At 38.2% G+C, this 26,885-nt stretch overlaps 3 protein-coding genes across 3 annotated transcripts; 2 read left to right on the forward strand and 1 right to left on the reverse strand.

Moving 5' to 3' along the window:
• Positions 1-59: 59 nt before the first annotated feature.
• LOC140928465 (uncharacterized) lies at positions 60-6,026 on the reverse strand. The gene has a single exon (XM_073378220.1). The coding sequence runs from the start codon at positions 5,640-5,642 to the stop codon at positions 3,786-3,788; it is 1,857 nt and encodes a 618-aa protein (XP_073234321.1). The 5' UTR covers positions 5,643-6,026; the 3' UTR covers positions 60-3,785.
• A 624-nt stretch (positions 6,027-6,650) lies between these two features.
• Positions 6,651-8,626, forward strand: LOC140928466 (uncharacterized). Its single transcript, XM_073378221.1, has one exon. The coding sequence runs from the start codon at positions 6,669-6,671 to the stop codon at positions 8,379-8,381; it is 1,713 nt and encodes a 570-aa protein (XP_073234322.1). The 5' UTR covers positions 6,651-6,668; the 3' UTR covers positions 8,382-8,626.
• Positions 8,627-14,661: 6,035 nt separating this feature from the next.
• Positions 14,662-17,312, forward strand: LOC140928467 (uncharacterized). Its single transcript, XM_073378222.1, has one exon. The coding sequence runs from the start codon at positions 14,786-14,788 to the stop codon at positions 17,210-17,212; it is 2,427 nt and encodes an 808-aa protein (XP_073234323.1). The 5' UTR covers positions 14,662-14,785; the 3' UTR covers positions 17,213-17,312.
• Positions 17,313-26,885: the final 9,573 nt, after the last annotated feature.

The raw sequence follows: 26,885 nt of genomic DNA on the forward strand, positions 1-26,885 counted from the left end.
ACTGAGCCTTGTTGGTAGCAAGAGCAGTTATTAACAAGAAAACTTTCAACGCCGACAAATTACACCACACACTTATTTTAATAGAACAGTATTGGTATTTTGATATCTTACTATTTATTTAATATTTACTGTTTTTGCTTTACTACTGTGTCTCCAGTTAGCAGGCATTCTTAATACTATGACACACAAATAAAGTTATCATTATTATTACTCATAAATTCGGGTATATACTAAAAAATGTTTCTACAGGGCTTGCCAGTTCATTTTCTTACGTTAGTGGATGACGCTATTGAAGCGAAAGATACTTTGTAAGTTTTCATAAAAGCATGCACAATTCGAGAAACTTAAAGGCTGCTTCCTGAAATAAGAATTGATTAGAATACGTGACTGATTGTCGAGCTAAGGACAATATGTATACAGCTATTGCGAGAAAGGTTGTCGGAGAAAGTGCACGCGACAATCCCGAAAGGTATTGTGGGTCGGTTTGAGTTCACTGTTCTTCAAAGAAATTTGAAAGAATGGTACCAGAGGTCATGGACGTATGTTTGCGAGTGCTAAAGAAAAGCAACAAAAGTAGGCTTGACAGCTACAGAGTCAAGAACAATGTATTGATCACATCCCATATTACCTTTCTGGATTGTCGCGTGCACATTTGTTTCCGACAACCTTTCTCGAAGTAGCTGTATACACCTAATTGCGTTGTCTTAGAAAAATGAAAAAAGGAAAAAGCCAAATAGGAATCAATTATTATAGGCTAATTAAGCCACATTCTCAGGGTGGATTCATTTGCAGCCGTTGCACTTCCCAGCTGGAAATTTTTTTTATTGTTTTCAGCTTAAAACAATAGCAAATTCCAACAGGCAAATATGACGTCCGTGTGCGGATGCTGCAAATGAATTCATTAGGCTTACTGCAGGCCTAATTAATTTCTATTTGGCTTGTTCCTTTTTTTATTTTTCTATGACAACGGTTTTGCAATTGGGTGTATTCAACCCGGGGATTTAGAAATACAAGTTGGTCCAACATTACCCAGCTTTTATTAGCAGCAATAACCGCGTTCAAAAGTTTCTCAAAACTTATTAAACATTACCCAAGTCCAACAAGGTGTTCAACAACTGATTTGACTGATCAACATAGCTTGTAATACTAAGTTTTAATCTTCTCCATCAATATCTACGCTGAGAAAACGGCCGATATTTCGCGACGTCACCACCGGTTTCCCAGATCTCAGCGGTGCTTTCGATTCGTTCAGGCAAATTTCCTTGTGGCACGACCAATCAGAAGTACTACCGAGATCTGGGTAGGGACATGTCAAGAGTAAGAAATTTCTGCGCTCGTACCTCGGGCGTCATTTCGAGGGAAAAACGGTGGTGGCGTCTCGAAATGTCGGCTGTTTCCTCAGGCCAACAGTATCAAATATTTTGATAATTGTTAGTATAGGTAATAGTATGATTTGTAGTGATATTTGTCATAAATACCACGAGTGATATTTGAGACAATTTTGAAATATCACGAGTGGTGTTTATGCCAAATATCACGTACAAATCATGCTATTATTTGTTTATACTACTACCCGCAAAGGTTTTGTAATTTTCACATCTAGGTACTTCAAATTAAGCTGAAATACCACTGCTCTAAGCCAATCAAATTGCAGAAATTTCTCATGTAGTAGTATAACCGTAAGAATTGTATATCAATCAATGCAGTGAGACTGCACTGCTCTGAGCATTTATGTTATAGAGTAACATTTAAAAGGTGATTATGATGAAAATGGAGTTCTAGGCGTAACCAAAGACGTTAGGTCAGTAAAGCAGTACACACCTTAACACCGTAGCCACACAATAACAGTAGCCATACACAACTTATACTGTTCACATAACTCTGAGACATAGCTGAATCTACTCAAATATTGTAAAAATGTCAAAATCGGCAAAGATACATGCTAATTGTAGATCATGTTTACAAAATTGTTAAAAACCTTGAATGAACTTACAATAATAAAACCTGAATGATTTTAAGTTTCAAACTATGATGGAACTATTAACGTTGCTCAAGGGATAACCTATTAAGAAAATTGTTTTGAAACGTTCGTTACGAATTCTGGGCATAGGTTACTATTGCCAAGGCAAATTTTGCCCACAAAATCTCATGAAATAGAAATATTCCCCAAGTATTAAGAACCTACATCACAAATTTGTCTTCTAGTTATAATTATGGTAACTTGTTTTTGCCCTCACCAAAATTTGAGAGGTTGCTCCCAGTTAGATACCAGTTCGTAACAATTTCATTTCAAGAAACACCCAACGATGGTTTCCTCCCAAATACACTAAACACACTTTTTAAGCTATCCAGAGTACTTTTAGATCTCTAAAAATGCATTATAAACGGCGCTATAAAATGTGCTTTTTTTTGTCATCCTAGGTGAACTTAAGTCTTTTTCGAACCTACAAGAGCTTCAGTATTATTTTCACAAAAATTTTAGTTGCAATGAGAATTTTTCTGATTCCTCTCTCCATCACATTTTTGGATCCGAAAAATTTTAGGTTTCCTTTTTTCTACGAAAAAATTCCTAACCTGGAGAATGAAATCTGAAAAAATTAACTTCAGAAAATCGTAGGGAATTTATTACATAGGTTTCAAAAATTGTACATGAATGGAAGGGTCATCAGAAATTTTTAGCCTTCCTCAAGTTATAGAAAATTCTAGGCAATATCAGCTTCTCCGAAAAGATATTTTACAGAAAACAGTCGTTGGGTGCCCTTACTTGGGTGCACTAATTTCTGGGAAGGTTTGAGTGGAGGAATAGTTAGTTATGATTGGTCAATGGTATCCAAGGCAACCATTAAGAACCAGAACGATCCCAGAAGTCGTTGAGCCGGAAGCTCGTACCCATTCCTCTTACATTTTATGGAGTGGGGAATTCTGTTCAACCCAAAATCTCTTAGAGCAGTCAACATTCTCCATAAAATTTCACTGTGTACTCTAAGGGTCATGAGAATAAAGAAAATGATCGCCAAGTGAAAAAGGCCTTGACGGGTAAAAAATTGTATCAGAAACACTTGTGAAGGCAAGACCACAACGACAAACCAGTGACATTTATCTTTTTAGTAGCCTATCATTTTCTGTTTATCTCGCATATGTAACGTTCATCCTTTATCTGTATTCACTTTTCTTTCATAGCCCCCGTTGAAGGTTTGTGTTGCAAATATAATATGTGGAAACCACTTTATTTTTGTTTTCTTTCTTAATTTTTTTCTATCACTCTTCCTGCCGTAATGATCAGTTTACTGTTTTAAATTTAAAACTTGACTGTTAAACACTTTTCCCCTCGTGAATCAGTACAACAGCAACTTTATGGAGAACAGTTGTACAATGATATTAGGATTTCTTGCAAGGATTAAGAAAGAACGCCTATAACTACCCACTATATATGATCGTCCATGAAGTTACTAGCTTCAGCAAGAAGCCAATCTTTCAACTAGGTAATTTTGAAAAGGCTTTTATCAATGAAATAGTTATTGACACGGTTTTGTATGAACAGAAAACCAAACATAAGCAAAATCATAAACTTGAAAGTTCAAAAGTTTTTTCTGAAAGTTTCAATTCCCACCTTTGCTCTTCAAACAATACTCCAAAAACTTTGGGGGGACAATGCGTTATATGAACTGCAGCTAAATTAACCGATTTTTGCGAAGCATCAAAGGAAAACCTGGACTTTTTTTCGCAGCAAAATTGAACATCAGATTATAGCTTACCTACACAAGGCAATCAAAAACATTTTTTGTTCATTTTCTGGGTCTCCATCCATTTATAAAGTTCATCAATTTTGTCTGCTCAAAGACATTATCGACTCCAAGTGATGATAACAGTTCTTTATCAAATGTCAAAAACAACTTTCCATCTATCTGGTTGCTAGAGAAGGTGTCAACATGCTTCTCTAAGTTGAGCTTTCTCAGGCATTCACCCAATTCTGCTACAGACACACTGCTGAGATCGTCAGGGAAATCAGATGAAGTATAATCCTGGTTTGTACTGTAAGTGGCTGAACTCGAAGAGGAACAGGTCATTTTGGATGACTTGGAAGTAGTCTTCCGGAAGAATTTTGAGAGCCAGGTTCCTTTACTCTGACCGTGTCTCGGCTGAGGTTTCATCGCCGTGGAAGTTACTTCACTATTTTCATACACAGGGTATTCCGGGTATAAGTAATCGTGTTCTTCACCAGAATCATCAAAATCACTGTCTTCAGTGTTTAGGTAATCTTCTTCATCATAATCATCATCGTCATTATCATCACCATCACCAAGAGAAGGAAAATGGTGGTCGACTTGACGCATACGATGTCCTGGTGGCTTTGGGAGTGTTGGCGGTGGTGTTTTAGGAAGCGTCTGAGGCGTTTCACGTTCCATGTCAAACTCCTCGGGATATAGGTAGTCTTCTTCTGCTGAGTCTGGCTGGTTATCGTCATGTTTGTAACCTTCCAAGTGGTTATCATTGCTTGGCTGAAGTGATGCAGTTCGAACAGGAGGAGGTGGACCTTCGTTATGTCCATCACTGGGCATGTTCTCAAAAGACTTTCTGTCTTCATGCTGTTGCAGCTGCGATGGTGCGTGCTTCGGCGATAATGGTGGCGAATGCAGATACTCTGGTTTTGGGGGTCGCGGTGGAGGAATGTCCAAATAATCATCCGACGAATCATCGTTAACTTCCAATAGAGAACTTACGGAATCTCGAGGAGGAAGGCGAGGTCTTACTTCCACATAATCGTACAGCACATCAACATTGGGCTTCTCTTCTACTCTCAGGTAGTTTGATAGAGATAATTCCACCTTTTCCAGGTCAGCGCCGTCGTGGATTTCTCTGCAGAATCTAGCGTACGTGCTATCGCCATTTATAGCTCCTTCTGCAGGGTGTACCGTTACATCTAAATCAGTAGGAATCATTACAACCGTGACAGTATTGTCCCATCGACTCGTAGCAATGATTGTTGACTCTTCAAGTTTTTCTTTCAAGAGAACGGAACCGAAAGAAAGCAAATCAATGTCTTTGTTTACATCTTGTATCAGGGTTTCACAACAGCTGAATTTCACACGAACTGGAAGCTTAAATGCGGACTGGGAGTTTAAGACTTCTTGCAAATGAAATGTCTCCGCTTTCGCTAAAGGAACGAAGGCAGCTTTGAAGCTCAGAGGAAGCTTCACAAGGTCCCGCGTTTTATTGGAAAACTCGCAAAGAACATATTTTTCGCGATATTCCTCGAGGGTTTTTACCAGCTTTAAAATGTCGCCCGCTTTTAACCCAAAGGAAGGTGGACTGTCGTGCACAGCTTTAATAAACTTAATAGAGGGTTCGTCGACAATGTCTTGCACACTGTAGTACATGTCCTGGCAGAATGTGGGAAGTATTTCCACCTTGCCCGGAAAATTTATGGGAATGTAGAAAGGTTTCCTATCCGCGGCTGTTGTAAACACCTTGTCGGTTCTTTTGGTGTAGTGCAAAGTGAGAATCTGCTCTGCTGAAAGCGTATTAGCTTCTTCTTCACTGTATAGTCCATGTTCGACTTTAACCAACTGCGGAAGAGAAAAATAGTCGATGAATCCCTTTAAGGAGTAAGATGTTGTGCTCCAGGTGATGTCATCAAACATTATGTGCTTGTTAAATCGACAGCGTGATCAACACTGTACACAATTTGGAAGACGGAAGAGTTGAGTTGTGATGAATTAGTCGCTAACTTAGTAGACCATAACGGGAGTTGTTTCGATAGAGCTGCCAATGACTGAATCGATCAACAGCTTCGTCACTTCAGAATCCAAGTGCGTTCTTCGAGAGCCGTTAATCAACAGTTAAATAGTGTAAAATATATTTTCACGTTGGTTCGTCCCTTAAATCGTCTTTGTTTATACGACTGCTACCGCTTATGCGCATGGCAAAGAGAAATGAAAGCGTGACGTCTATCAATAAAATCTGCCTCTTAATCGATCGGCGGTTCCATCCGTTTTGTCTTCATTCAAATCAGCGTATGTAGTGAAATGAATTGAATTCTAATATTGTTTCTAGTATTGTTTATCATGAAATTTTTAGCTATATAATAAAGGCACCGCCGGGACATAAAATTTGTGACTGTGACGGCGTTTCGAATCGATATAAAATCATGATAATGAGTGTGGTATAGAGAGCCTAGAATTCCTTTTCGAATTACCCACTCAATAAAAACCGTGATCAGTTCCCCTTTAAAAAGAATATGAATCGGCAAAAATTATACATATTTCAATTTGGACAAGTCGTAACTAGTTTGGCTGGCATCATTCAAGAATTTACATGTTGTCGATTGTTTAAGCAACAGGAGTGGGGTAAGGAAGTGGATGCGGAAATACAACAAAATCAGGCAGATTTAAAAATGTTTGTGAGATTCAAAAATAATTTCTTCCCTAGAGAAACATTATTTTTGGATAGAACTCATCAAGGAAAATGTTTCAGGCTATTGGGGGTTTTATTAGCCTGCTTAAATACCATGTTAGGTCAGTGATTGAGACTAACTCCACCCCCTCTTAAATTTCTTTTTTTAACTTGGCTGACATCAAGCTATTATACATAAACTGCGCTTCAGTCTAAGTGTCTCGGTGATACTGTCACAAGTTGAGCACTGAAAAGTGAATACGTAGTACGGAAACATGAACGATCTGAACGATTCCAGCTGGCTCTGCAATTTCGTGGTAGACTGCCGTCTTCCTGAAACTGTACAGGTTGTCGAAGGGTACGAATCTCTTGATTCAGAGGAATTATCGTGGTGTCAAGACGATATTGTTAACTTGCATGCTTTAAAGGAAGTGTCTCGAATCATAGCCCGAGATGCGAATGGAAATCACTTTTCGATCCCTTTAACTTATCCTGGAAAAATATTCGAGATTATTCCAATGGGATGCGCTGACCGATACGAAACGGTCGAAGAGCTTCTGGTTCCCTTTCCAAAGTATGTTCGATCGCTACGAGATATACCAGAACGTGATGTGGCTGTTGGAGGCATAATTGAACTCCTAGAAGCATCGCAGAGCGGCCGAGGTCACAAGCAAATTAAGTGCAGAGTAATGGGAAGCACGCGCACGATACTGCTTTCCGGTAACCAGTTGGGACCTTTTGAGACTCTCCGAAATGCTTCTCCAATGTGCATTAAAGATGTACTAAATCAAACTCCCCTTCCAACCAGGGTAAGAGTCTTAACAGGCAAAGCTAAAGCGTTCAATGAATGTAATACAAATCCGCTTGTGCCGTTCGAGGGATTGTTTGTTCTGGAGCAGGCAGTGAAGCAAAAAATTCTAATTGTTTCAACCTTGGTGGAGAAACAGTTGAGAATTTTGAAGATGCCAATCGACCTAGAAATAACGGTTAAAAGAGCGATGTTAAATATCCGCCCAAACGTATTCTCCCAAATTTGTCATTTAATCGAAAGTGAAGTTAATATAAATTCTACAATCACATGCGGCAGCACTGGAGACGCGTCTTGGTACTTTGACGACATCAGCGATGACTTGTACGGAAAGCTGGAAAGTGATAACAACGAATTCTATGAAGAATTACGGCCGCTTCTTCCACCTCGAACGCCGCCTCTAACTTCATTGTCAGATGGGTTGCCCTCGAAGCGAAATAGTGTAGACAACAAAAAGGCTGAAGCTCGCTATGCTCCACCTCCCAGGCCAAAACTGTTGGGGAAGCCCTCTGCGCCAGCCGTTCAAACGCTTGGCAACATCATGCTGACTGCTCCTCCTCGTCCAGGTGCAAAAAAGCCAATGCAGCCCAACTCGCCAAAGCCACCGCGGCCAGAAACTATTGCTGCTAAGAGAAACACTCCAGGTCAATGTGTTTCACGGTCTGGGCGAGAACCCGATAGTGCACCAAGGCATGAAGCAGGAAGCCCAGAGGCTCCCGGTGCTGAAAAGATGGCAGTTCAAAGAGACGGAAAAAAATCCATGGCAAGACTACTGGAGAAGGTAGATACTAAAACGAATGCGAATCTAGAAGAGCAAGAGGATTGCGAAGATACATATGAAACGATATCCGAAGTTTCGTCAAAGCAGCAGTCAGGTCCAGTCAGCGGAGATACGCTCGCCAAAGCCAGTCCCCATCAAATAGATTCACAACAACAAGACGACCCTGCAGCAGAATTTCGAAAAAGTTTGCCAAACTTATCAGTATCTGAGGTCAGCGAGTTGTTGAGAAAGCTGGGATTAAACCAGTATGTGAAATCATTCGTTCAAGAGGACGTAGATGGGACAATGTTACTGGAGATGGATGACGAAATGATGCAGTGTATTGGAATTGACAACGCGCTTCACAGAAAGAAACTCCTGATGTTCATTGAGCGAGGTTGGACTCCGAAGCGGAATTAAGATGGTTTGTTTTGCTGATATATTTTGCTGCATTTTCTGATTGTGAGCATGTTAACTCCTATATTAACATTTATTTCTGTTATTATAGTTTTTAATGATAATTTGAATCGGTTGCCAGATTTTCAGTTTAGAGTAATTCCTCAAATCTTGAGCCTCCCGCGAAGGCGGAAGCGTTTTTGCGGAAAGAAAATATATAAAGCATATTTAGCTCTACGTTTCATGAACATTAAAGGCTGACAGAGATAGTTTTTGAAAACTTAAATTTAGGTCCTCACAAACGACCGACGAATATATATAGACATTATGTTTTATTGTAAATAGTATATATATGTATTATAAATACCAGAAGTACAATGTTTTATCAACTGAAGATTTGACTAGGCATTTTGTTACTCTACGGTTTCGTAATCGTGTAGGCATTTTATTACTATATAGTTTTCGTACTAGTCAAATCTTCCGCAGATAGAACATTGAACTTCTAGTATTCTCGCTCTAGTCCTTCTATTGAGATAATATATCTTGAATAGTCACTCGAATGAAATGTGAATTAATACTGGCAAATATTCCTTGAGAGAGCAAATACACTTCCAGCAATACGATCGTAAGGTTATTTGGATACTGATATGCAGAAAACAATATTTTGGTAGCTTAAAATAACACTTCAAGTTTATCCTGTAATTGTATTCTAACTCTTATCTTTTACTGTGAAGAGACAATTTTGTAAATAGTTTCGCCAAAATTAACTTAAAGATGAGAATTATTGGTAAGTGCCCCAAGAAACTACCTTTTGTTACACAATACCACCCGAGTTTAGCCTTAAGAAAATACTATAGTAGGGAAATGGCATCCTATACAAAACCACAAACGACTAAGATAAATCTTTATAAGGAGCCTCCCTTCATATCACATGGCAAGGGAAAATCCCTTAAGGGCCTATTAGTTAGAGCGAAGCTCTAAAGGTCAGATAACTTCCTTTACGACTAAGTGCAAGAGTCGTGTGTTGCCCCTCGCCAATTTTTAAACTATAGTTTCGGTAGAAACTTCCATCAGCAAGCTGTCATTTCTAACCAATTGCCAGCTAATTTTTCTTTACCATACGACATTTCCCAGCCAGCATCATATTGCCTGCGGAATGCGGAGGTACCTACTCTGCACTATTGTTTCACTTCAGGGTGAAATATCAGTAATCTTTTCTGATCGAGTTTGTTCTCTTAGAATGAATACTCTTCGGTAGTATCATGTCTTACAATTCAACACATTTTGTTTATCATTTCTTTAGGTAGGCTACTGAAGATATTTATTCCTTTTTCTGTTTTGAGGCTGAAATGAGATATTCGAATTGACGCAAACGTCACCAAGGAACTGATCAAAAATAAAAAACAGCATGTAACAAGGAAAATGTAATGTGATAGAATTCTTTTTACCACAATTTTAAAGGTCTCAGTTATAAAATGCTATATACACTGTACCCAGTTACACACGGTCTAACATTTGGTCAACAAATGTTGCTGCCTTCGTTTCGTTTTTTTTTTCAAGTTTTAGCTTGTGATCAACGGGAAAGAGCGTTCCTGTCAGTGTCCCCTCGGAACATTTCCATACACTGTTCAATATTTGTTGCCCAGCAGTTGCAACTTTTGGCTACATTGTACTTGAGTTTATGACAAAGGATAAACAAATAAATGTTATTTTGTTCAACCAAATAGTGGTTAATTCGGGTGTAGAGGTTGAAATGAGTGCTTTACCGCCACAACACGGCCCGGGGGGGGGGGGGGGGGGAACTCCGCATATGAAAGGGGTGGGGATGCTCGTCGGAAATTTTGAATTAAACCCCTAAAGCTATTTTTACCCCTAAAAGAGACCATGTTAGTGGTGATAGGCTCCTGACAATATGTGTATTTTAATATATTTTTTCTTGTGCAACCCTAAACGAGACCTTCACAGCTAAATATGATGGCGTTTTGCGCAGAACACCCTAAGTGAGACCAAAATCCGAAATTTACACCCCTAAGCGAGACGACGAGCATCCCCACCCCTTTCATATGCGGAGTCCCCCCCACCCCAGGGCAACACAGCCGAGCAATCCATACGGCAACATCTGGGTAGCGTTTCAGCTGGCCCGGGAATAAAATTTTGACCTCAACTTCTTTAACTACCTAGATCTTATCCCATCATTGATCCTAAAATACAGCCTAAATAGTTTGTTCAGATTTCACTCAAGTTAAGCGCGAGATGTTTCAGCAAACCGCAAAACTCAGTGACAGTTCTGATCAAGGGTCATAATGCAATTTAATCGTTTTGGTTTTGTCCAGAACTTTCGGTATGGGGTGTTTTTACCGCAGTGTTTTTTTTTTCAGAAATACGAATGTTTCATTATTTCGAGTGTTCTCATAAATTGTAAGTAACTAGAAAACTTGACAGAATAGAAAAAGGGGAGGGGGAACTAAGGTCGTGAAATTTAATGTAACTACTCATCACAGCAACCAAGTTCCCATTTTCCTTTTCTCCTCTGTAAGGTGACAGGACTGAAAGAAGACAATTGTTATTGAGCTTGCGCGTGTTAAAGCGAATTAGTTTGCTTTCATCTTAGGCTTCGATAAATATGTTTCAATATCGTTATAGCCATAACAATTCTTCATATTTTAAACATCACCTATGTTTACACAGGAAAATACTATTTTTCTTGATCAAATGCTCGGCTTTCTGTTTCCTATCATTAAATACATTAGAAATACTGACCACATATTTAGGGCTTTGTTTACAACTCCAGAAATCCGGTGTTGTCGATTAATGTGACAAATTAAAATGTTTCACTATTTTGATGGACACACTCCTATTTTTAATTCCCGTTTACCGGGTATGTAATTATCTTGTCATTTGATTTGCCCGGCAGAGCCAATACTATATACTATGTATTCCGGAAGAAAAAAAAAAGTTATGGAATTTTTCCTTTTATAACGTTTTTCGGCAATTTTGGGGACTCTCCTTAACGATTTTTCAGTATCATTAAAATATGTTAGTATCCAGAAACATTTAATGACTTCTTTGTAGTAAACAATAATATACAGTCCTATATAAAAGTTCAGCTTAAAAAATACACATTGATTTGAAACTAACTAAAAGGAAGAATTATGAAAAACTTTCTCCTTAATGCAGAGATGCTATAACGTGGGATAGTTTACCAAACGATTTAAAAGAATTAAAGCCCAGAAACGCATTTAAGAAAGCATTACATTTATATGTTAAAAATCAGGTCAGGTAACACCTTGATCAATTTATATGGAAAGTGAAACTCATTATGCTACCGTTCATCAACTACGTAAAATAACGGATTCACTATTTTCACATAATGCACCTTGTTAACCCCTCCCAAAACTTTGTATAACCATTGTCTTGGATCAGTCTATTGGGACGACTGTAATACCCAGCAGAAACTGAAAACAATGGTTATGCAAAATTCTGGGGGTAAACAAGGTATATTATGGAGTATGCCGTGAAAGTAGTGATTTAGGGAAAATGACTCTAAAAACGCTCATCTGCAGTAGAGCTTGCTGTGTTTCCCTTTGTCCTTAATATTGTGATAAAAAATTGTGCAAAGATGGTCAGCTCGTCACCAGGCAATAAAACACATCGGTTTAAAATAACCTACCCATATCATTTTTCTTAAGAATTCGAATTAATCAGCAGTTTATCAGTTTACGTCGCCAGGTGTGATCTTTAAAAACTGCAGCCATTCTAACTAGGCCATTAGACACGAGTTTTGTTTTTATAGTTGACCAACAACGACTTAAGGTAATGTTAAACGAGACGATTCACAACGACGATTGTTAGCTCAACGAAGCGTTGCAACATTGTTGCGACAGGGTTTCGAATAGTTACAATATCGTTCCAACATTACAACGCTGTGTTGCACTAAAAATCGTCGTTGCGAATCGTTCCGTGTAACATCACCTTAACTTCAAGAGCAGTAATGAAATTCTAGTTAGATGTGATTCAGTACCAGATGGTATGCAAGTTGATGATTGTTTATTTCCTAAATAATAAACGCGCCGAGCGCACTTGTAAGTTAGTTGAAGAAGTGCAAAAGAAACACGAAAAGCCGGGATCGCAAAAGAATATCTCCCTCCACTGAAAATCTCTGCTTAGATTAAAGCGAAATATTTGAAATTATTGAGACACCGATTCATTATAATTTGCACAACAAAAAACACCGCACTGCCGAATCAGCTTAAAACAGTTCGTTGCATATTATCTGGTAAGATGTTATTGACTGTGGATGACATTTCTCCAGCATGAATTCGAAGAAGAGGTTGGCGAGAGCTGTGACCGGAGAAATCTGTACTGAATCGTTGCACACTTGTAAAGAAATAAGAAAGACAAGCTTCATTTTTTTCGTTTTCTGAGCCAAAACAGACGAGCATCAGCGAATGACGGGTATTGTCAACTGAAGCCTGTTCGGGTATTATTGCGCTATTGTCTCGGAAAGTTGTCATCTGACAAGTCGGCTCAGTTACACAATATCAGCCCTGGCACATTAGTTTGTTCATACAACTTTTGAAAGCATGACCCACCAGTCCATGATTTCCTTCCGAGAGTATCGACCAAGAAGAAAATGCTAATGGCTGGTTGTCCTTTTTTTTGCGGCACTCTCCAATTTTAAAACAATGCGCGGTTTTTTAAGACAAATGATTTAAACATGCATTATGATTAATTTGTGTTACCAACTCTATCCAAAGCAAACAGTCACCCAGTCCTCCTTGAGATACAATCTTGTACAATATAGATCGAGAATTAAGATTATTCTGACCGCCCTCCGAACCAAGGTATAGGGAAAATGGCGCTTTTTTGGCCTTCGCGCGGTTCATCCTTCATTTCAGAAGGACTTAAAGGGTATTTGTTTTTCTATTTAATTTTGTCCAGGACACCTATACTAACCTGTGGTAGTATTTCTGTTGTTTTCCAAAATAATGGGATTATATGTTTTATCCAAAATACCTTGTTTCTGCACCTTCATGACCCTAACGATGCATTCTTTTCTTTTCTTCCTTAAAAAGATAATATGAATATAATAGGAATATCAGGTTGTTTATTTCTTTAGTGAATAATCAATGTTATTATAGAAAAAAAAGCCTGAACCTTTCTACACAGCAATCCACTGAGTTATTTCAGTTCAAAAGCATTAATTCGTGAAAGATCTTTAGTATTCTTTGATTGTGTATGTCCAGAAGCAAGGTATTATCGTTCCGATGAAGCTGTGAGCCTTCTACCAACTTTGGGAGCTACACGGGTTTGCCAATTGCAATAGCACAAAATTATTTAAGGGAGTGATGAGCAGAAAGGATGGTATCCGAGCAGTATTTAGCCTGTACACAGATGTTGCTTTATGTGGCTGTTCGATAATCGGGGAGCGCTCTAGAGCGAGCGCGCTGCGCTCTAGCGGTCAGTTAATTCCCCGCTGTTTTTGTTTTTATCACTCTCGCTCGGAGAAAATAGAGGGTGTGTGAACAGGCTAAGCAGTATTATAGTCAAGTTTTAACTTACTGGCCATATCAAACTAAGTTTCCACTGCTTATAAAAGAGCAAATCTTAACGATTTCTGATAAAAAGTGAAAAAGACCCTACCATGCTGAGAGAACTTTCCACGCATGAGCTTTAAAGTGCACTCAAGTACATGTACCCCTATGATGAACTCATGAAAATCGAAAGTTATGCATCAATTTAGTGTACTCGCTGACGAACTGACCTTCCTATTTATATGTAGATTCTCTTTTGCTTTCTGAGGTAAATATTATTTGTCAATGACGTCTTCATTTGTCTTTAGAATTAAAATGAAAAAAATGATTAATAATAATGTTTCTGACTCTCCTAAAGTGAACGATACTGTGAACTGATGAAAGAGGCTGGTCATCAACGAAACATTAACGCTCTTTTGCGGATTCTTCGTCTATTTAATTTAATTTAATCTTTTTTGACACTATAAGGGCCTATAACTTACCAACCTGAAGAAATGACAAGGGTTCCATCAAACACGAAAGAAGTTGAAGGAAAACATGTCATCATTACAATTCACTTTCGATGTTTAAATTAGGCGAAACTGTCATGCAATATTTTGTTAACAAAATAATTACGGAAGGTGATTAAAACGTTTTTAGAAAACGACAGTCAACTGACATACGAAACTACAGCAGTGTCATCGATTCCACATGTGGGAAGTTATTCCTTGGCGAGGGAATTTGACGGCTCATCATTAAGTTGACAAGTTACAAGGTTTCTTTCAAGAGGAAGTTTCTTGTGGAGAAACAACTTCATATGCAATACTTCGTTCTGCCTCTAAATTGTGTCCTTAACAGAACTTCACTGGCTAAGACGTTTCTCGGGTAATGTCAAGAAATTAAGAAATTAATGTAATGTCGGACTTTGTTTCGCCAAAGCCTGCAGACACTTCTCTTTATTTGAGGGATTTTATCGAGAAGTTCCCTCTTCCTCAAGTGGTGAAGGTGTATGAAGGCTATTATGACAAACAGCAGAGGTCAACTGTAAGTGCCGATGCGGTTTACAGGTTGATAAGTTTGGAAAGCGTCGAAACAGTGTTACTTGAAGATGCAGATGGACAGGAGACTCGCATCCCGATCGACTACTCATGTACAGTTGAACGTATGGCTGAGGAAAAATTCCAACAGCGACAATTGGGGATTCCGGAACTTCTTCATGAACATAATTCTGGTGTGAAGTTCGTTCGTGTGATTGAAAGTGATCCGAATTACGAGTCGTTGGTCAAAGTTGGTGATAAGTTGAAGATAGACCAGAAAAAGAGAAAAACTGGCGAAACATTTTTGCCTTTCAAAAACGTTAATGATAAAGGGAAAACGCTCTGGAAACTGCCGATGAGTTGTAGAGTGAAGTTTCTAGCTCTGTTGGATGGAGAGGGGTTACCACTTGCCAAGTTTGTCAAAAAGAATAAACTTCCAGCCTATGTTTTACTCACTTGTGATAACAGTACAAAAGAGAACATCGATGAAGATATACCTTTGCCCACTGGCGTTGTCAAATTGAAGGGGACCCTAGTCGAGTCGTTTGTAAAGGCAACTACAGAAGACCAAGATGTGAAGACAGAGCTGTCATTCCCCATAATGTTGCCCATAAGCGTCATGGCTGTAGAAATGGACCCCTCTAAATCGCCCGGTGCAAAATTCGATAGCGACATCAATGAAGCTACTGACGAGTATGAAGACATGTCAGGATATCGAGTAAAAAGCGACCTTGAATCACCTTGTCTGAAAATGCCATCTCAAAGAAATAAGGAGGCCAACGACAAGCCTCTGGCTATATCAGAGTTCCAAATGAGTGGAGAAAGGGTACACCATGGAAATACGTATTCGCCACCCCCGTCTATGAAAGTAGCAAGAAGCAATAGTCTGTTGGGCCAGGGGAAGCGAAATAGTTTATTTCAAAGAACTCTAAGCAACCTTGAACTTAGAACAAACACCACCGAAAGCGAAGAGAACGTTTACGACGATCTGAATTTTAATTATCTCAATGCAGAAAAACTTAAAAGCAGATCATTGTCATCAGTGCCAAGAAGGAAAAGTGACTCGAGTACAGAAAAACTGTCGAAACAGAAATTAAATAATTTACTGCAGGTACAAGCTCAAAGCTTGCAAGGTGACGACGTTCAAGGAAAAGTAGAAACAGTTTCATTACAAATTCATAGGAAGTCCCTGGTTTACAACGAACCTTCAAGGAAGATGAACACGTTCGGGAGGAAAGGAACAACAGGCGGGGAAACTGAAAGTGTTCGCTCTGACGTCAATGCACTTGATTCTATTCTTGAGGACCAGTCATATTCTTCGAATCCTTCACTGTCATCAAGGTTAGAGGCAAAAAACTCGCCTTTCTATGGCTCTGAAGAAATGAATCTTGAAACAGAGCCAAAAGTCCTACCAGCGTTTCGTGTCCCAAGAAGATCAAGCGCTGACGTACTTCCTCCTCTTCCTAAACTACAGGAGCCTTGCCCAGTCCCAAGAGAGATAAAGGGAAAACTCAGTCTGACTGCCAGTAAAGTCCAAGTATTGCCAGTTAACAACAAAGAAATAAAGGAAAATCTTCCACAACCATCCCCAAGACGTGACAAAGTTACAATTCAGAATCGAAACCAAAAAAGCCAATTACCATCCAGCGCTGGAATTGAAAAAGATACCTGCGTAAATGAAGGCATTTTACCAGTTTGTCAGAGTCAAGATGATACACCTCCGCCAATCCCTTCAAGAAACAAACAAAGAGATGGTATTTCTTCTCCCGTGAGCTCCCCGACGCCAGACGTTGACGCTCCAAGCAGTAGAGTTGGTCAACCTGTCCCACCCTCCAGGGAGAAGTCCCGTTCATTCCATGGCATAGAACAAGGGAATCCAACGATGGTATCAAGCCCAGATGGGAAAGCCCCATCGGGGTCTCTATCCCCTGTGGCAAAGCCTCGTTCAGTTTCTGCCTCCTTTCTTGAAAAAGGGAACGAAAAAGAAGCCTCGGCAACTTCTCAGCAACTTCAAGGGGCACAAACAAGGCACGTGTCTGGAGAAAACCCACAAATACCTGTCTCGGAAAAAGCGGAGTCCAAGTTTACCATACCAGAAGATTTGAGCTCTCTAAGAGTAACTGAGGTTTTGCAATGCCTTCGGAAATTGAACATGCATCACTTTGAAGGGATCTTCAAGGAACGACAAGTCGATGGCAGCATGCTAGTATGTTTGGATGAAGAGGCTCTGGAATCATTTGGAATGGATCGGTTCTATCGTTTGAAGCTCTTGCGCTTTATTGCTGGATGGAGGCCACAGCTTTAGACACTGTCAAAATTGAACAGCTCGATTAACCCCTTTAGTTCCAAGAGTGACCAACATCAATTTTCTCCAAACAATATCCATACATTATCAAGCGAAAATGCTTTGATCTTATCAAATTCTCTCAACCCGTTCTTTAAGGAATGTATGGAGATCAGTTTGGAGAATTTGTAAGTGGATATTGGGGCTTTAAGTGTTAAAATGCTCCCTTGCAGTTGCCTCTTTGTTTCCTATTTGCATTCTAAAAGGGATTTGAAAGACTTAGACTTGCCAGTTTTTTAGTACTGACTATTTTCTTATAAGACTTGTGGTCTTTGAAGAGAAATCAAGTAATGAACAAGCAGTTGAGGATATGCAGCAAACCAGTGCTCAGTAAAACATTGCAGTGGTCACGGGTTTCTGTTAATTCGAAAAGCAGTTGGTTTAATTCTCTCGAGTGTATAATCAAGAAGAGGAGAAGTTAAAAAAAAAAACAAAATGCCAATTTTTTTTTTTTTTTTTTTTAATGTTGGTATCGGCTCAGGGTCCAGGGGCCTGTTTCTGGAAAGGCCCGAAAACCTTCCTGGTCCGAAGGCAAATTTTGAAATCAGAACCTGTTGAATAGTAGTACAGTTCCTAGCTTATAAACCGGTCAATTTTGATTCGTTCATTGATAGGTTCATTGTATCATTTAAAAAATTAATGAAACTGGAATGAAAACATGGCAAACATAAAACAGCTTTTGGGGCCCGAAAAGTTATCGGGACTTTCGAGAAACGGACCCCAACAGGATCCAAGCAGTCCATTCCCAAGTATTCGTAGAGATCAGTCCTCTGAGGGCACATTATATCTTTATTGTAACGGAGGGGTACCTTCCATTGTTAAACTTATGAAATGCTTAAACAGCTTCATTGTGCACGAATATTGTAAATATTTTCGATATGTTCCATCTCTTCATTAATGAATATAGTTAAGACAGATTGTTATAAGGATGTTTCTTAATCACAATAAATATATCAAGCAGCTCTAACGCTGCAAAATAACAGCATCATAGCAGCAATTTACTTATGTTATCAATTTGACGCAGTTTCGGTGGCATAATGATGTAATTCGTTTATTAAACAGGAGCATCTTTCTGATGAACATCGTACTCTTCCTCTTAATCTATAATCAAACAAAGACGACGATTCACCTTTCGGTAATTCTTGCAAGAACTTGTTGTTATTGAAGTCAGCAGTAATCCTCGTCGTCTTTCCGTCGTCGCCAAGAATCGCTGCGAAGTAGGGAATGAAAATTTCAAATTAAAGTGAACTTTATAACCTTTTGCATTAAAACATGTAACGGAAAAGAAATGGGCAAGAAATGGTGTCATTATGGAGTTGTAGATTGTCAGTTGAATGATGCTTATTTATGGAAGAGGCGAGTACTTTGAGCAAGTGAACAAAAGAAAAAAAATGGTGCGTGGCGGAGAAGCCATCATGTCGAAAGTCAACTTAGCATATACCGATTGAAAAAAGAGGTCAATGCAGTCTAGTTTTAAGGAACGGTGCAATGGGAGCAAGGGTTTTAGTCTTTGAAATTCTAAACGGGCCTAATGACTTGAACATGGATATTCGCCGACAGTTTTCACTCTCGGCGCTACATATTCAAGGCTCTTTAGGTCAAAAGAACTGCAACCCAGAACTTGGTGATTCTCATACCCGTACGCTGTAGAAGAAAAAAGAAAAAAATGGCCAACATCAAGCCATCTTGAATCAACCCACATAGTTGCAAAGGGCCCCTCTAGACGTCTCATCTGCATCATGCATCTCACCATTTTAATATTTTCCTCAAAATCGCCACTTTCTAAGAGTTCCCTTTTGTCATCTCATTTGAATATTCTCTAAACCCCTGGCACATTTTTGTCAATTTGCCATTTTTGCCATATAGGCCCTTTTTGGCAGATTCTTCATTGTCGTGAAATCACCATCTTCGACATTCAGCCATCCTATTTAAATATTTGCAAGGTTAATCTTCGCCGGTTTTTCATGTTTCTGATCAGATTCGCAATGTTTAGTCAGATCTGCTATCTTTGTCAAATTCGCCACTTTGCAAGACGTGCCTCTTGATAACCCAATCGAATTTTTTACAAACCCTTGTACTACTAAGAATTATGTTAGTAACTTTTAGCAAGACCAGACCATTCATTAATAGAAACATTTCCCTTTGGCCACTTTAGGTAATACGAAATATTGGTTAAGCGGGAATTTTCGCCGCCACCTCAAAAATCGCTTTGACGTTTCAATATAGATTCCTTATTTTGACAGCTTTGTTAGTGACGTGAGCAGGTAGGTAGCTTTAAAACGATTCTATTTTTGGGATTTTCCGCTTCTATATTTTCCGCTTTGGAAGGATATTTTCATCCTTGCTTCCTTTATTTCAATCCGAGTGACGGAAATCCTGTAACACCTCTCGCCGCTAAGGGTTTTCACAGTCTGCCTAAACGGAACTTCCGTTAATTTAGAACCATAGCATTGGCAATTCCAAAAGGCTTCCTCAAGAAAGTCCGGGCAGGCATGCCACACAGAGAAGAGGACTTAGTACAACTATTCACTACTGATGAAAGCACCGTGTGAGCGAAAGAGATTGATTCACACTTACAAAGTGTCCGTTTGAAATTGTTTCCGAAAAGTACAATTATGTATTCTCAGCAAGACGTATTAAACGAATTACTGGATAGTAATTTTCTTCAAACAAAAAGTAAAGATGGAAGGCTAGCTGTGCAGTTATCAGATTGTAATATTATACATCTAGCCGGATTTTTGAAAAGATTACCGCCAAGTGGACCTTTTGAGTCCGAAGACTATCTCCAAAGTAGCCATTATGAAAACTAAGAGTCAGCAGCCATTGCTTTTTTCTCTTCTCCTCCTTTCCTTCTCCTCGCTATTTCTTTTTCTCCTTTCCTTTTCCTTCGTTACTGTGACTTTGGAGCTTATCGGGCTTAAGATCATTTCTGGATGTAAATCTTGTAGAAAAATAGAGACTCCATTTATATACAGCATAGTTAATAGCGGAGCTCCAAGCGAACGCGCGTAGCAGCATACCTAAGACTACCCATCCGAGAAATTTTGGTAATCACGCCGGACCTTTTTTTGTTAATTTAATCCTTTTATTATTTTTCACCGTTCTCGTTCTTGGAGGGCATTGAGAAAATGAAGACAGTCTGAATGAAATCAGCGTGCATTTACACGTTGGATGGCTTTTATTTTTTTGCCCGAAACTGGCTAGAAATGACTGAACATATAGTGCCATTTGAATTTTTAAAAACTATAATAAACATGAAAACTTATTTGTAAGTGTTGTGTACCAATTTCAAACTAACACTTTGGCGTATTTGGTAGACCTGAGTGCGTTTGGCTTCAATAGAGTACTAAAGTGTGACGTCATAAAAATGAAATTTCTGAAATTGATTGAAAAATCGAATTTAGGACCTTCATCCATAAAAGAGATGAAAGCTGCAACTAATAGAGGAAACATACACGCGGCGAATAGATTCACCGGAAATACTTCAAAGAAATCGCGTTAAAAGAAATTATACATCACAGTACATATAATTCAATACAAAGCTTCCTTTATTACTTTTTTTACATTTGTCAAATGAATTGTAGGCGGTTCGTTCGTTGCAATCTCATAATAACGAGGCATTTCAACAGCATGATAATCCACTTCTCAATCATTAAACGTGAGCATGTTTTGGATGAACATCATAATCTTCTTCATCTTCTAACAGCTCATCTCCCTGAGTCGCGGGAATTAAACTGTCCGGTACCTCGTCCGGGTAAGTATCCTTTTTGAGGTCGGCAAGGTTTACATCACCGTCGTCCATCTGCAATCCGCTCCTTCGACGACGACGTCGTCTTCGCCAAGCATCGCTAAAAAAAACAAAGAAATATGAAGGGTTTATAAAGAAGAAAAGAGCTATGATTAAGACTTTAAAGACTCTAAAGAAATATAACAACTAGTACTTTCCAAACTTCATTTGATTTCCGAATGATGATAACTGCACGGTCGGTTTTTGGAGCATTGAAAAATTGGTTGTTTCCGTGGTGACACGGTTAATAGAGGAGACTGGTTATGAAAGCGCCGGCAAACATCAAAGTTGAAAACAACGGTGTTGTAGTTATGTTGGAAACTTCCCTGACCCGTGTACAATAATACTTTGTGTTTTGTTCACAAATTGTTACAAGTGAATAAATTAACGTAATGTTACGTTCCCATTAGTCATTAAGTTCAAAATAATAGGAATCACTACTGGACGTTGTGCACGGTCGGGAGTGACATACGACGAAGGAGTCCGACTGCTTTCATAACCATTCCACTTTACTAACTATGTTGGTGATGTCCTGTTATGATGACCCATCCGATATCACTACTAATAACCCAGAAATAGGTCATTGCTCCGAATTCTTTTTTCTTTCTCAGTCACTAACTGTTAGCTGATGTTTCAAATGCCACATCTTCTCTCTCGCCCGAAAATCATGAACTCTATCTTATCTTATGGCTAACATTCTCCATCATAATAATATAAATTCGCATTGAAAACTGACAGCTTACCTGTCATCCAGAAACAAGGATGCAACTACAAACATCAAGAGAATTGCAACCCAGAACTTGCTCATGTTTTAACTTGTCTGAAAGATAAATGAATAGGCAATTATAGACCTTCAGCGACTAGAAAGTTACATTTATTTATTCTTTACGACTAATTTTTCTTTCGCACAAAAAGAAACAACTGGTGCGTCCAAATTTTTAGTGTTTCAACCAGATGAAATTTTTTAAAAAAATTTCAAATTCTTTTTTGTAAAATCTCCAAAAAAAACCAAAAAAACAAAACAAAACAAAACAAAACAAAACAAAAAAAAAGACCAGACAGGGGGATCCACATTCCACCAGAATTGAAGATAATATTCAAAGATATAAACGGGCAACTTAATTAACTAAGTTATAGCCTAAGCACTGTGAAATCGGCAAACATGTTTAACAGTGATCTTATGAATAACACGTCCTTTTGTACACTGTATGGCAACTTTCCGTAATTGATCGATATATAAGTTAAAAATCTAAAACTATCATTTCCTCAAGAGGTAATATAAACCCTCCCTATTTTCTTTAAATGATTGACTTAGAGAAACATTCGTGGAAAAATTAAATTTTTCCTACCTGGCAAGGGGAAGGACTTTTCAGGTATTAGTCGTCGTGAGAAAGGATCACTGTCAGTTTATTTCCGTGTGCTCTCCCGAGCGGTATTTATAACAATTTTGTTTGTGCCGGTTTCTTTTCAAACGCAATTTAACATGCAACCAGCCGCTCTGATTTGGCCGTTGGATAACTGACTGAAATCTTGTTAATTGCAGTTTATTCTTTAAGTGAGAATTTTCTGGTGCAATTCTGAATGACCAAAATTAAGAGCGTGACACTGGCGTGACGTGACACTGCAGCTGCTTGATCCTACCCCCGCACCATCTGCTGGCCAATTATCAACAAAACATCTAAAGTACCCTTTAGAATAAAAAAGACAACTTAACTTCATCATCGAAAACAATACATCTCATTTTATGTTATGACCTTTTTGTCTTTTACCCCCTTTACTTGTAGGATTGAGGATCCGAGTATATAAAACTTGAAAATTCTTGTAATTCCTTTTTTGGGTTTCTTTAGTATCAAATCTAGAAATCAGTTGCCTCAAAATAAGGGATTTTTTCAGCAAAATTCTTCTAACAGGTGATGAACTCCTTTATTTGACTTAAATTGAAATTACACCTGTTGTTTTAGTGAGTTTTAGTACTGAAAACAACAAACAAACAAAGAAAAACATGACAGCAACACTCTTCTCTTAAAAACTTTTTTTTTAAACGTTGTCTTACGCTGAGTTGATAATGTTATAGTGATACAACGTTTTAAACGCTTAGTCCCAGAGAGTTCCATGTAGGAATTTTTCTTTTTGGTTTAAGTTTGATTGCCCTTTTTTACGGTGATTCCTAAGATGAAGTTAAAACGGATTTAAAGACTGGACATGGATAAATTTTCATCGGTGTTTTTCAATCAGCAACATAGAGGATTAAGTATAATTGACCACACTCTTGAAATCGTTAAGATAAACTTACTTCCGTACAAGACAGCCCTCGAAATTTAGTTGTAGCAGCAGTTAATAACTTTATTCACATATTTGTTTAATAAGATGGCAAGATCCGTTTCGAACTAAGAAAGACTCAACTCTGTTCCTATCATTTCCTCCTTCTCTGTCTCAAGCGTTTTATGCGGTGATGTCCCTTGACTTCCAACCCTATCAGTTATCATGTGGCTAAGGCCCGTTTCAAACGTCGTGCTACTGCCGTGAGGAACTCAATTGATCGAATTAAAATTCGACTTTAGCACGGCAGTAGCGCGACGTTTGAAACCAAGCCGTGCTACTTCCGTGTAGCACGGCAGTAGCTCGGCTTGGTTTCAAACGTCGTGCTATCGCCGTGCCGAACTCAATTCATGAATTATGAAATAAATTAGAATATATTTAAAAGTTTGCTAAACCGTTTCTTTATTTTCATGTTTTGTTTTTGGCAACAGCCGTTCCATTCGACTGTCATTGTGTGAATTATATTCGACGTCTGAAACCAAGTCGTGCTAATGTCGTGCTGCAGTTGAGCTACAGTCGAGCCAGCTTAGCACGGCAGTAGAACGACGTTTGAAACAGGACTAAGCAGTAGTAAATTTCTCTAAACAAATTCTAAAATCATTGAAGGTGAACGGTTGAATGATAACCTGGCATTGATAATTGCTTGTAACAGGTGTACGCAGATCTCTTTAGAAAACAACAATAGTTCTGAAAGATGTTTTACCAAAACAAAAACATTCATTTTCGCGGTTACTTGTAAGAATCATTGGTAAGTAAAAACAAGTTCTGGGACAGCTGCTTGATGACTGATTACAGGAATTTCCTTGAAGTTATTTTTCAAGTGTCTGAGCGTGATACTTAAAATCTGTATTAAGCCTACTTGCACTTTTCTAAACGGTTTTAGTTCGAATGTTTTTTTCTTAATTCAATTCATGCTTAGCGGAGACGTCGCTAAGGTCGACATCGACTGCAGTTGGACGAAAGCGAGATGGATATCCAAAAAAACAGAGGCAGGCGGGGCTTTCCGTAGAGGCACAGCAAGACATGTGTTCTGCTCTGCTCAATATAGATCTCAAGATGAACAGGAAGAACATAGGACTCAGTACGCTGGGACATAAAGTCGCCTTAAGTTACGGCGACTTAAAGTCCCATATTATGCCTGAACACGATATTCATTGAAAACATATCACTGTTTGAGAGAACATTAATAACAAGAGCAAAGTGCAGTGAATATATTAGGTAGTGCTATCAAGTAACCATAACCGTTACGACCTAATTAAGCTATCGGAATATAACCTAGGCAAGATTTATAAAAATGAACTGATGCAATCGTTATGCTTTATTTTGTGATGATTTTCTTAAAAAAATCAATAAAGGAAGCTTCTTAATTACACATTAATAGTCTATACTGGACGTTTTCTTTTCTTACGATATATTAAATACTTCGGTGGTAGTAACATTAAGGTTTGAGCACGGTTCTGCAATAGACTGGCTTTGATTTACCCTCTTGTCATAAATTGAGTCAGTAATTTATTAGTTGTATTCCCATAGTATAATCAGCCCAGGGGGCGTGCGTGTGACTTTTCTTTTCTTTTTTTTTGCAGACAAAATTTTGAAATTGCGTTTGAAAGCTCATCCCAAGGACATTTTGAAATCAATCGCAAACAGCCTGAAAAGTTACCGCAAGCTACCGTATGAAAATATATTTCTCTTTGAAGTGAATAACCACGGGGAAGCCAGGTTCCCTAAAATTTTTTCCTCAATTAATTCCCTATTTCAGGTCTGACTATTGTTTCTGATTTCTATTTCCTGAAGGCCAGGAGTCAATTGCCTTCAATGTTTAGTTTCTCACTCCTAAAACGCAGAAAACGCATTGACTGCAAAGCTTCCTCATTCTCACTCATCAACACATTTAGACACAGATTTTGCAAAAGGGAGACGTGCGTCAGAGAATTTTTATCAGCATTTAGGTAAATAATCAGGGTTCACCATAACTTCAGTCTTACTGGAATCCTACGTTTGAGAATGGTTGTCTTTGGCTTAGTTTATAGTAGAAAAATGTGAATTTAACATTTTATAAATAGTATGCTTTTATCTGAAAAGGTCTTTTGTTGTCTTCGTCAATATTTCCTCTTTCACGACCCTTGTTTCTTTTCCCTAGCTATCGAACTTGGTGATAGTTGTTCTTGGTATAGGTCTTAAACCTTAGCATTAAAATCTGTTTCAGTTGACTGGCATGACTGACTCTTAAAAGGTAAAATCGGTAAACGGTAAATAAGTTTTATTGTTTTTAATATACGAAATATGCGGACGAAAGAGAACTTTGTGGGGAACAAAAGAAAAGAAAAATGATTTTTTTTAAAAGTAAACGTAATACTTTACCGATCAGTTATTAATCCTCCTTGACAATTTAGTAACTTCATATTTTATTGTGTGTTTGTACTAAAATATCCTTGAACGCTTAGTGTAAAAATGCCGATATTGGACCGTAATCAACTGATAACAAAAACAGAAATCTATATTCTCGATGTCGCTAATGTAGATGAAAATGGATGTCATGTAACGTTCTCCTGCGCTTTATAGTAACGGCGCATGCTTTGTATGAAAACTTCTAACCTTTTTGAGTGGTGACCAACATCAATTTTCTCCTGATGATATCCATACATCATCAAGAGAAAAAGTTATGAGATTTAACAAAAGGATTACTGTAGAGAGAAAATGATTTAGTTTTTTTATGAAATACTCTCAACACATTATTTAAGAAAATGTACAGAGATCAGTCTAGGGAATTTGTATGCGGATATTAGGGCTTAAAGGATTAAAAACAAACTGAAGAGAAAGAACTGCAAAAAAAAAACAAACAAACAAACAAACAAACAAACAACAAAAAAAACAAAACAAAAAAAAGCAGTCTTGCATTTAACCTTAAGTATTGCAACCATTTTTTTTTGCAAAATACCGTAAAATTTCGAAAATAAGCCCCTCCATGTATAAGCCCTTCCAAATATAAGCCCCCCAATCCGGTGGCGCAAAAAACCGTCCGTTAAATCGCCCCTCCAAATATAAGCCCCCCGGGGGTTTGTACTTGAAAAATTGCCCTCAAATACAAAGTAAAACAAAGCAAAAACGGTAAATTTACTTCCAACTATAAGGCTAGCCCAATCGATTTTAAAACGCAAATTTCCTCTGTAGATAAGTCCCTCCGAATATAAGCCCCTCCAAAAATAAGCCCCTCAAAAAGGGCCTTTGAAAAATATAAGCCCTGGGGCTTATTTTCGGAATTTTACGATAATTGATGAATATACCTTTTTTTTTTTTCTAAAAAAATGCTTTGATGACAATCCAAATATATTTCCGTTTTCATTATATTGATCCATCCATTTATTTGCAGATCAGTTGCGGCTTATATTTTCGACATTATATATTACAGATACAAAAATGTTATTTCATAATGAAATTATCTGTTTATGAGAAATTTCTATCAATAGATTAGGTAGTGCCATGTATATATGGAAATATCTATTAAAAATAAATTGTTGTTGTTGTTGT

Source organism: Porites lutea, chromosome 2, assembly GCF_958299795.1.
Source record: "Porites lutea chromosome 2, jaPorLute2.1, whole genome shotgun sequence".
Taxonomy (NCBI): domain Eukaryota; kingdom Metazoa; phylum Cnidaria; class Anthozoa; order Scleractinia; family Poritidae; genus Porites; species Porites lutea.

Coding starts and splice junctions, on each gene's coding strand:
- LOC140928465 (XM_073378220.1), bottom strand. CDS start 5,642: ATGTTTGATGACATCACCTGGAGCACAACATCTTACTCCTTAAAGGGA.
- LOC140928466 (XM_073378221.1), top strand. CDS start 6,669: ATGAACGATCTGAACGATTCCAGCTGGCTCTGCAATTTCGTGGTAGAC.
- LOC140928467 (XM_073378222.1), top strand. CDS start 14,786: ATGTCGGACTTTGTTTCGCCAAAGCCTGCAGACACTTCTCTTTATTTG.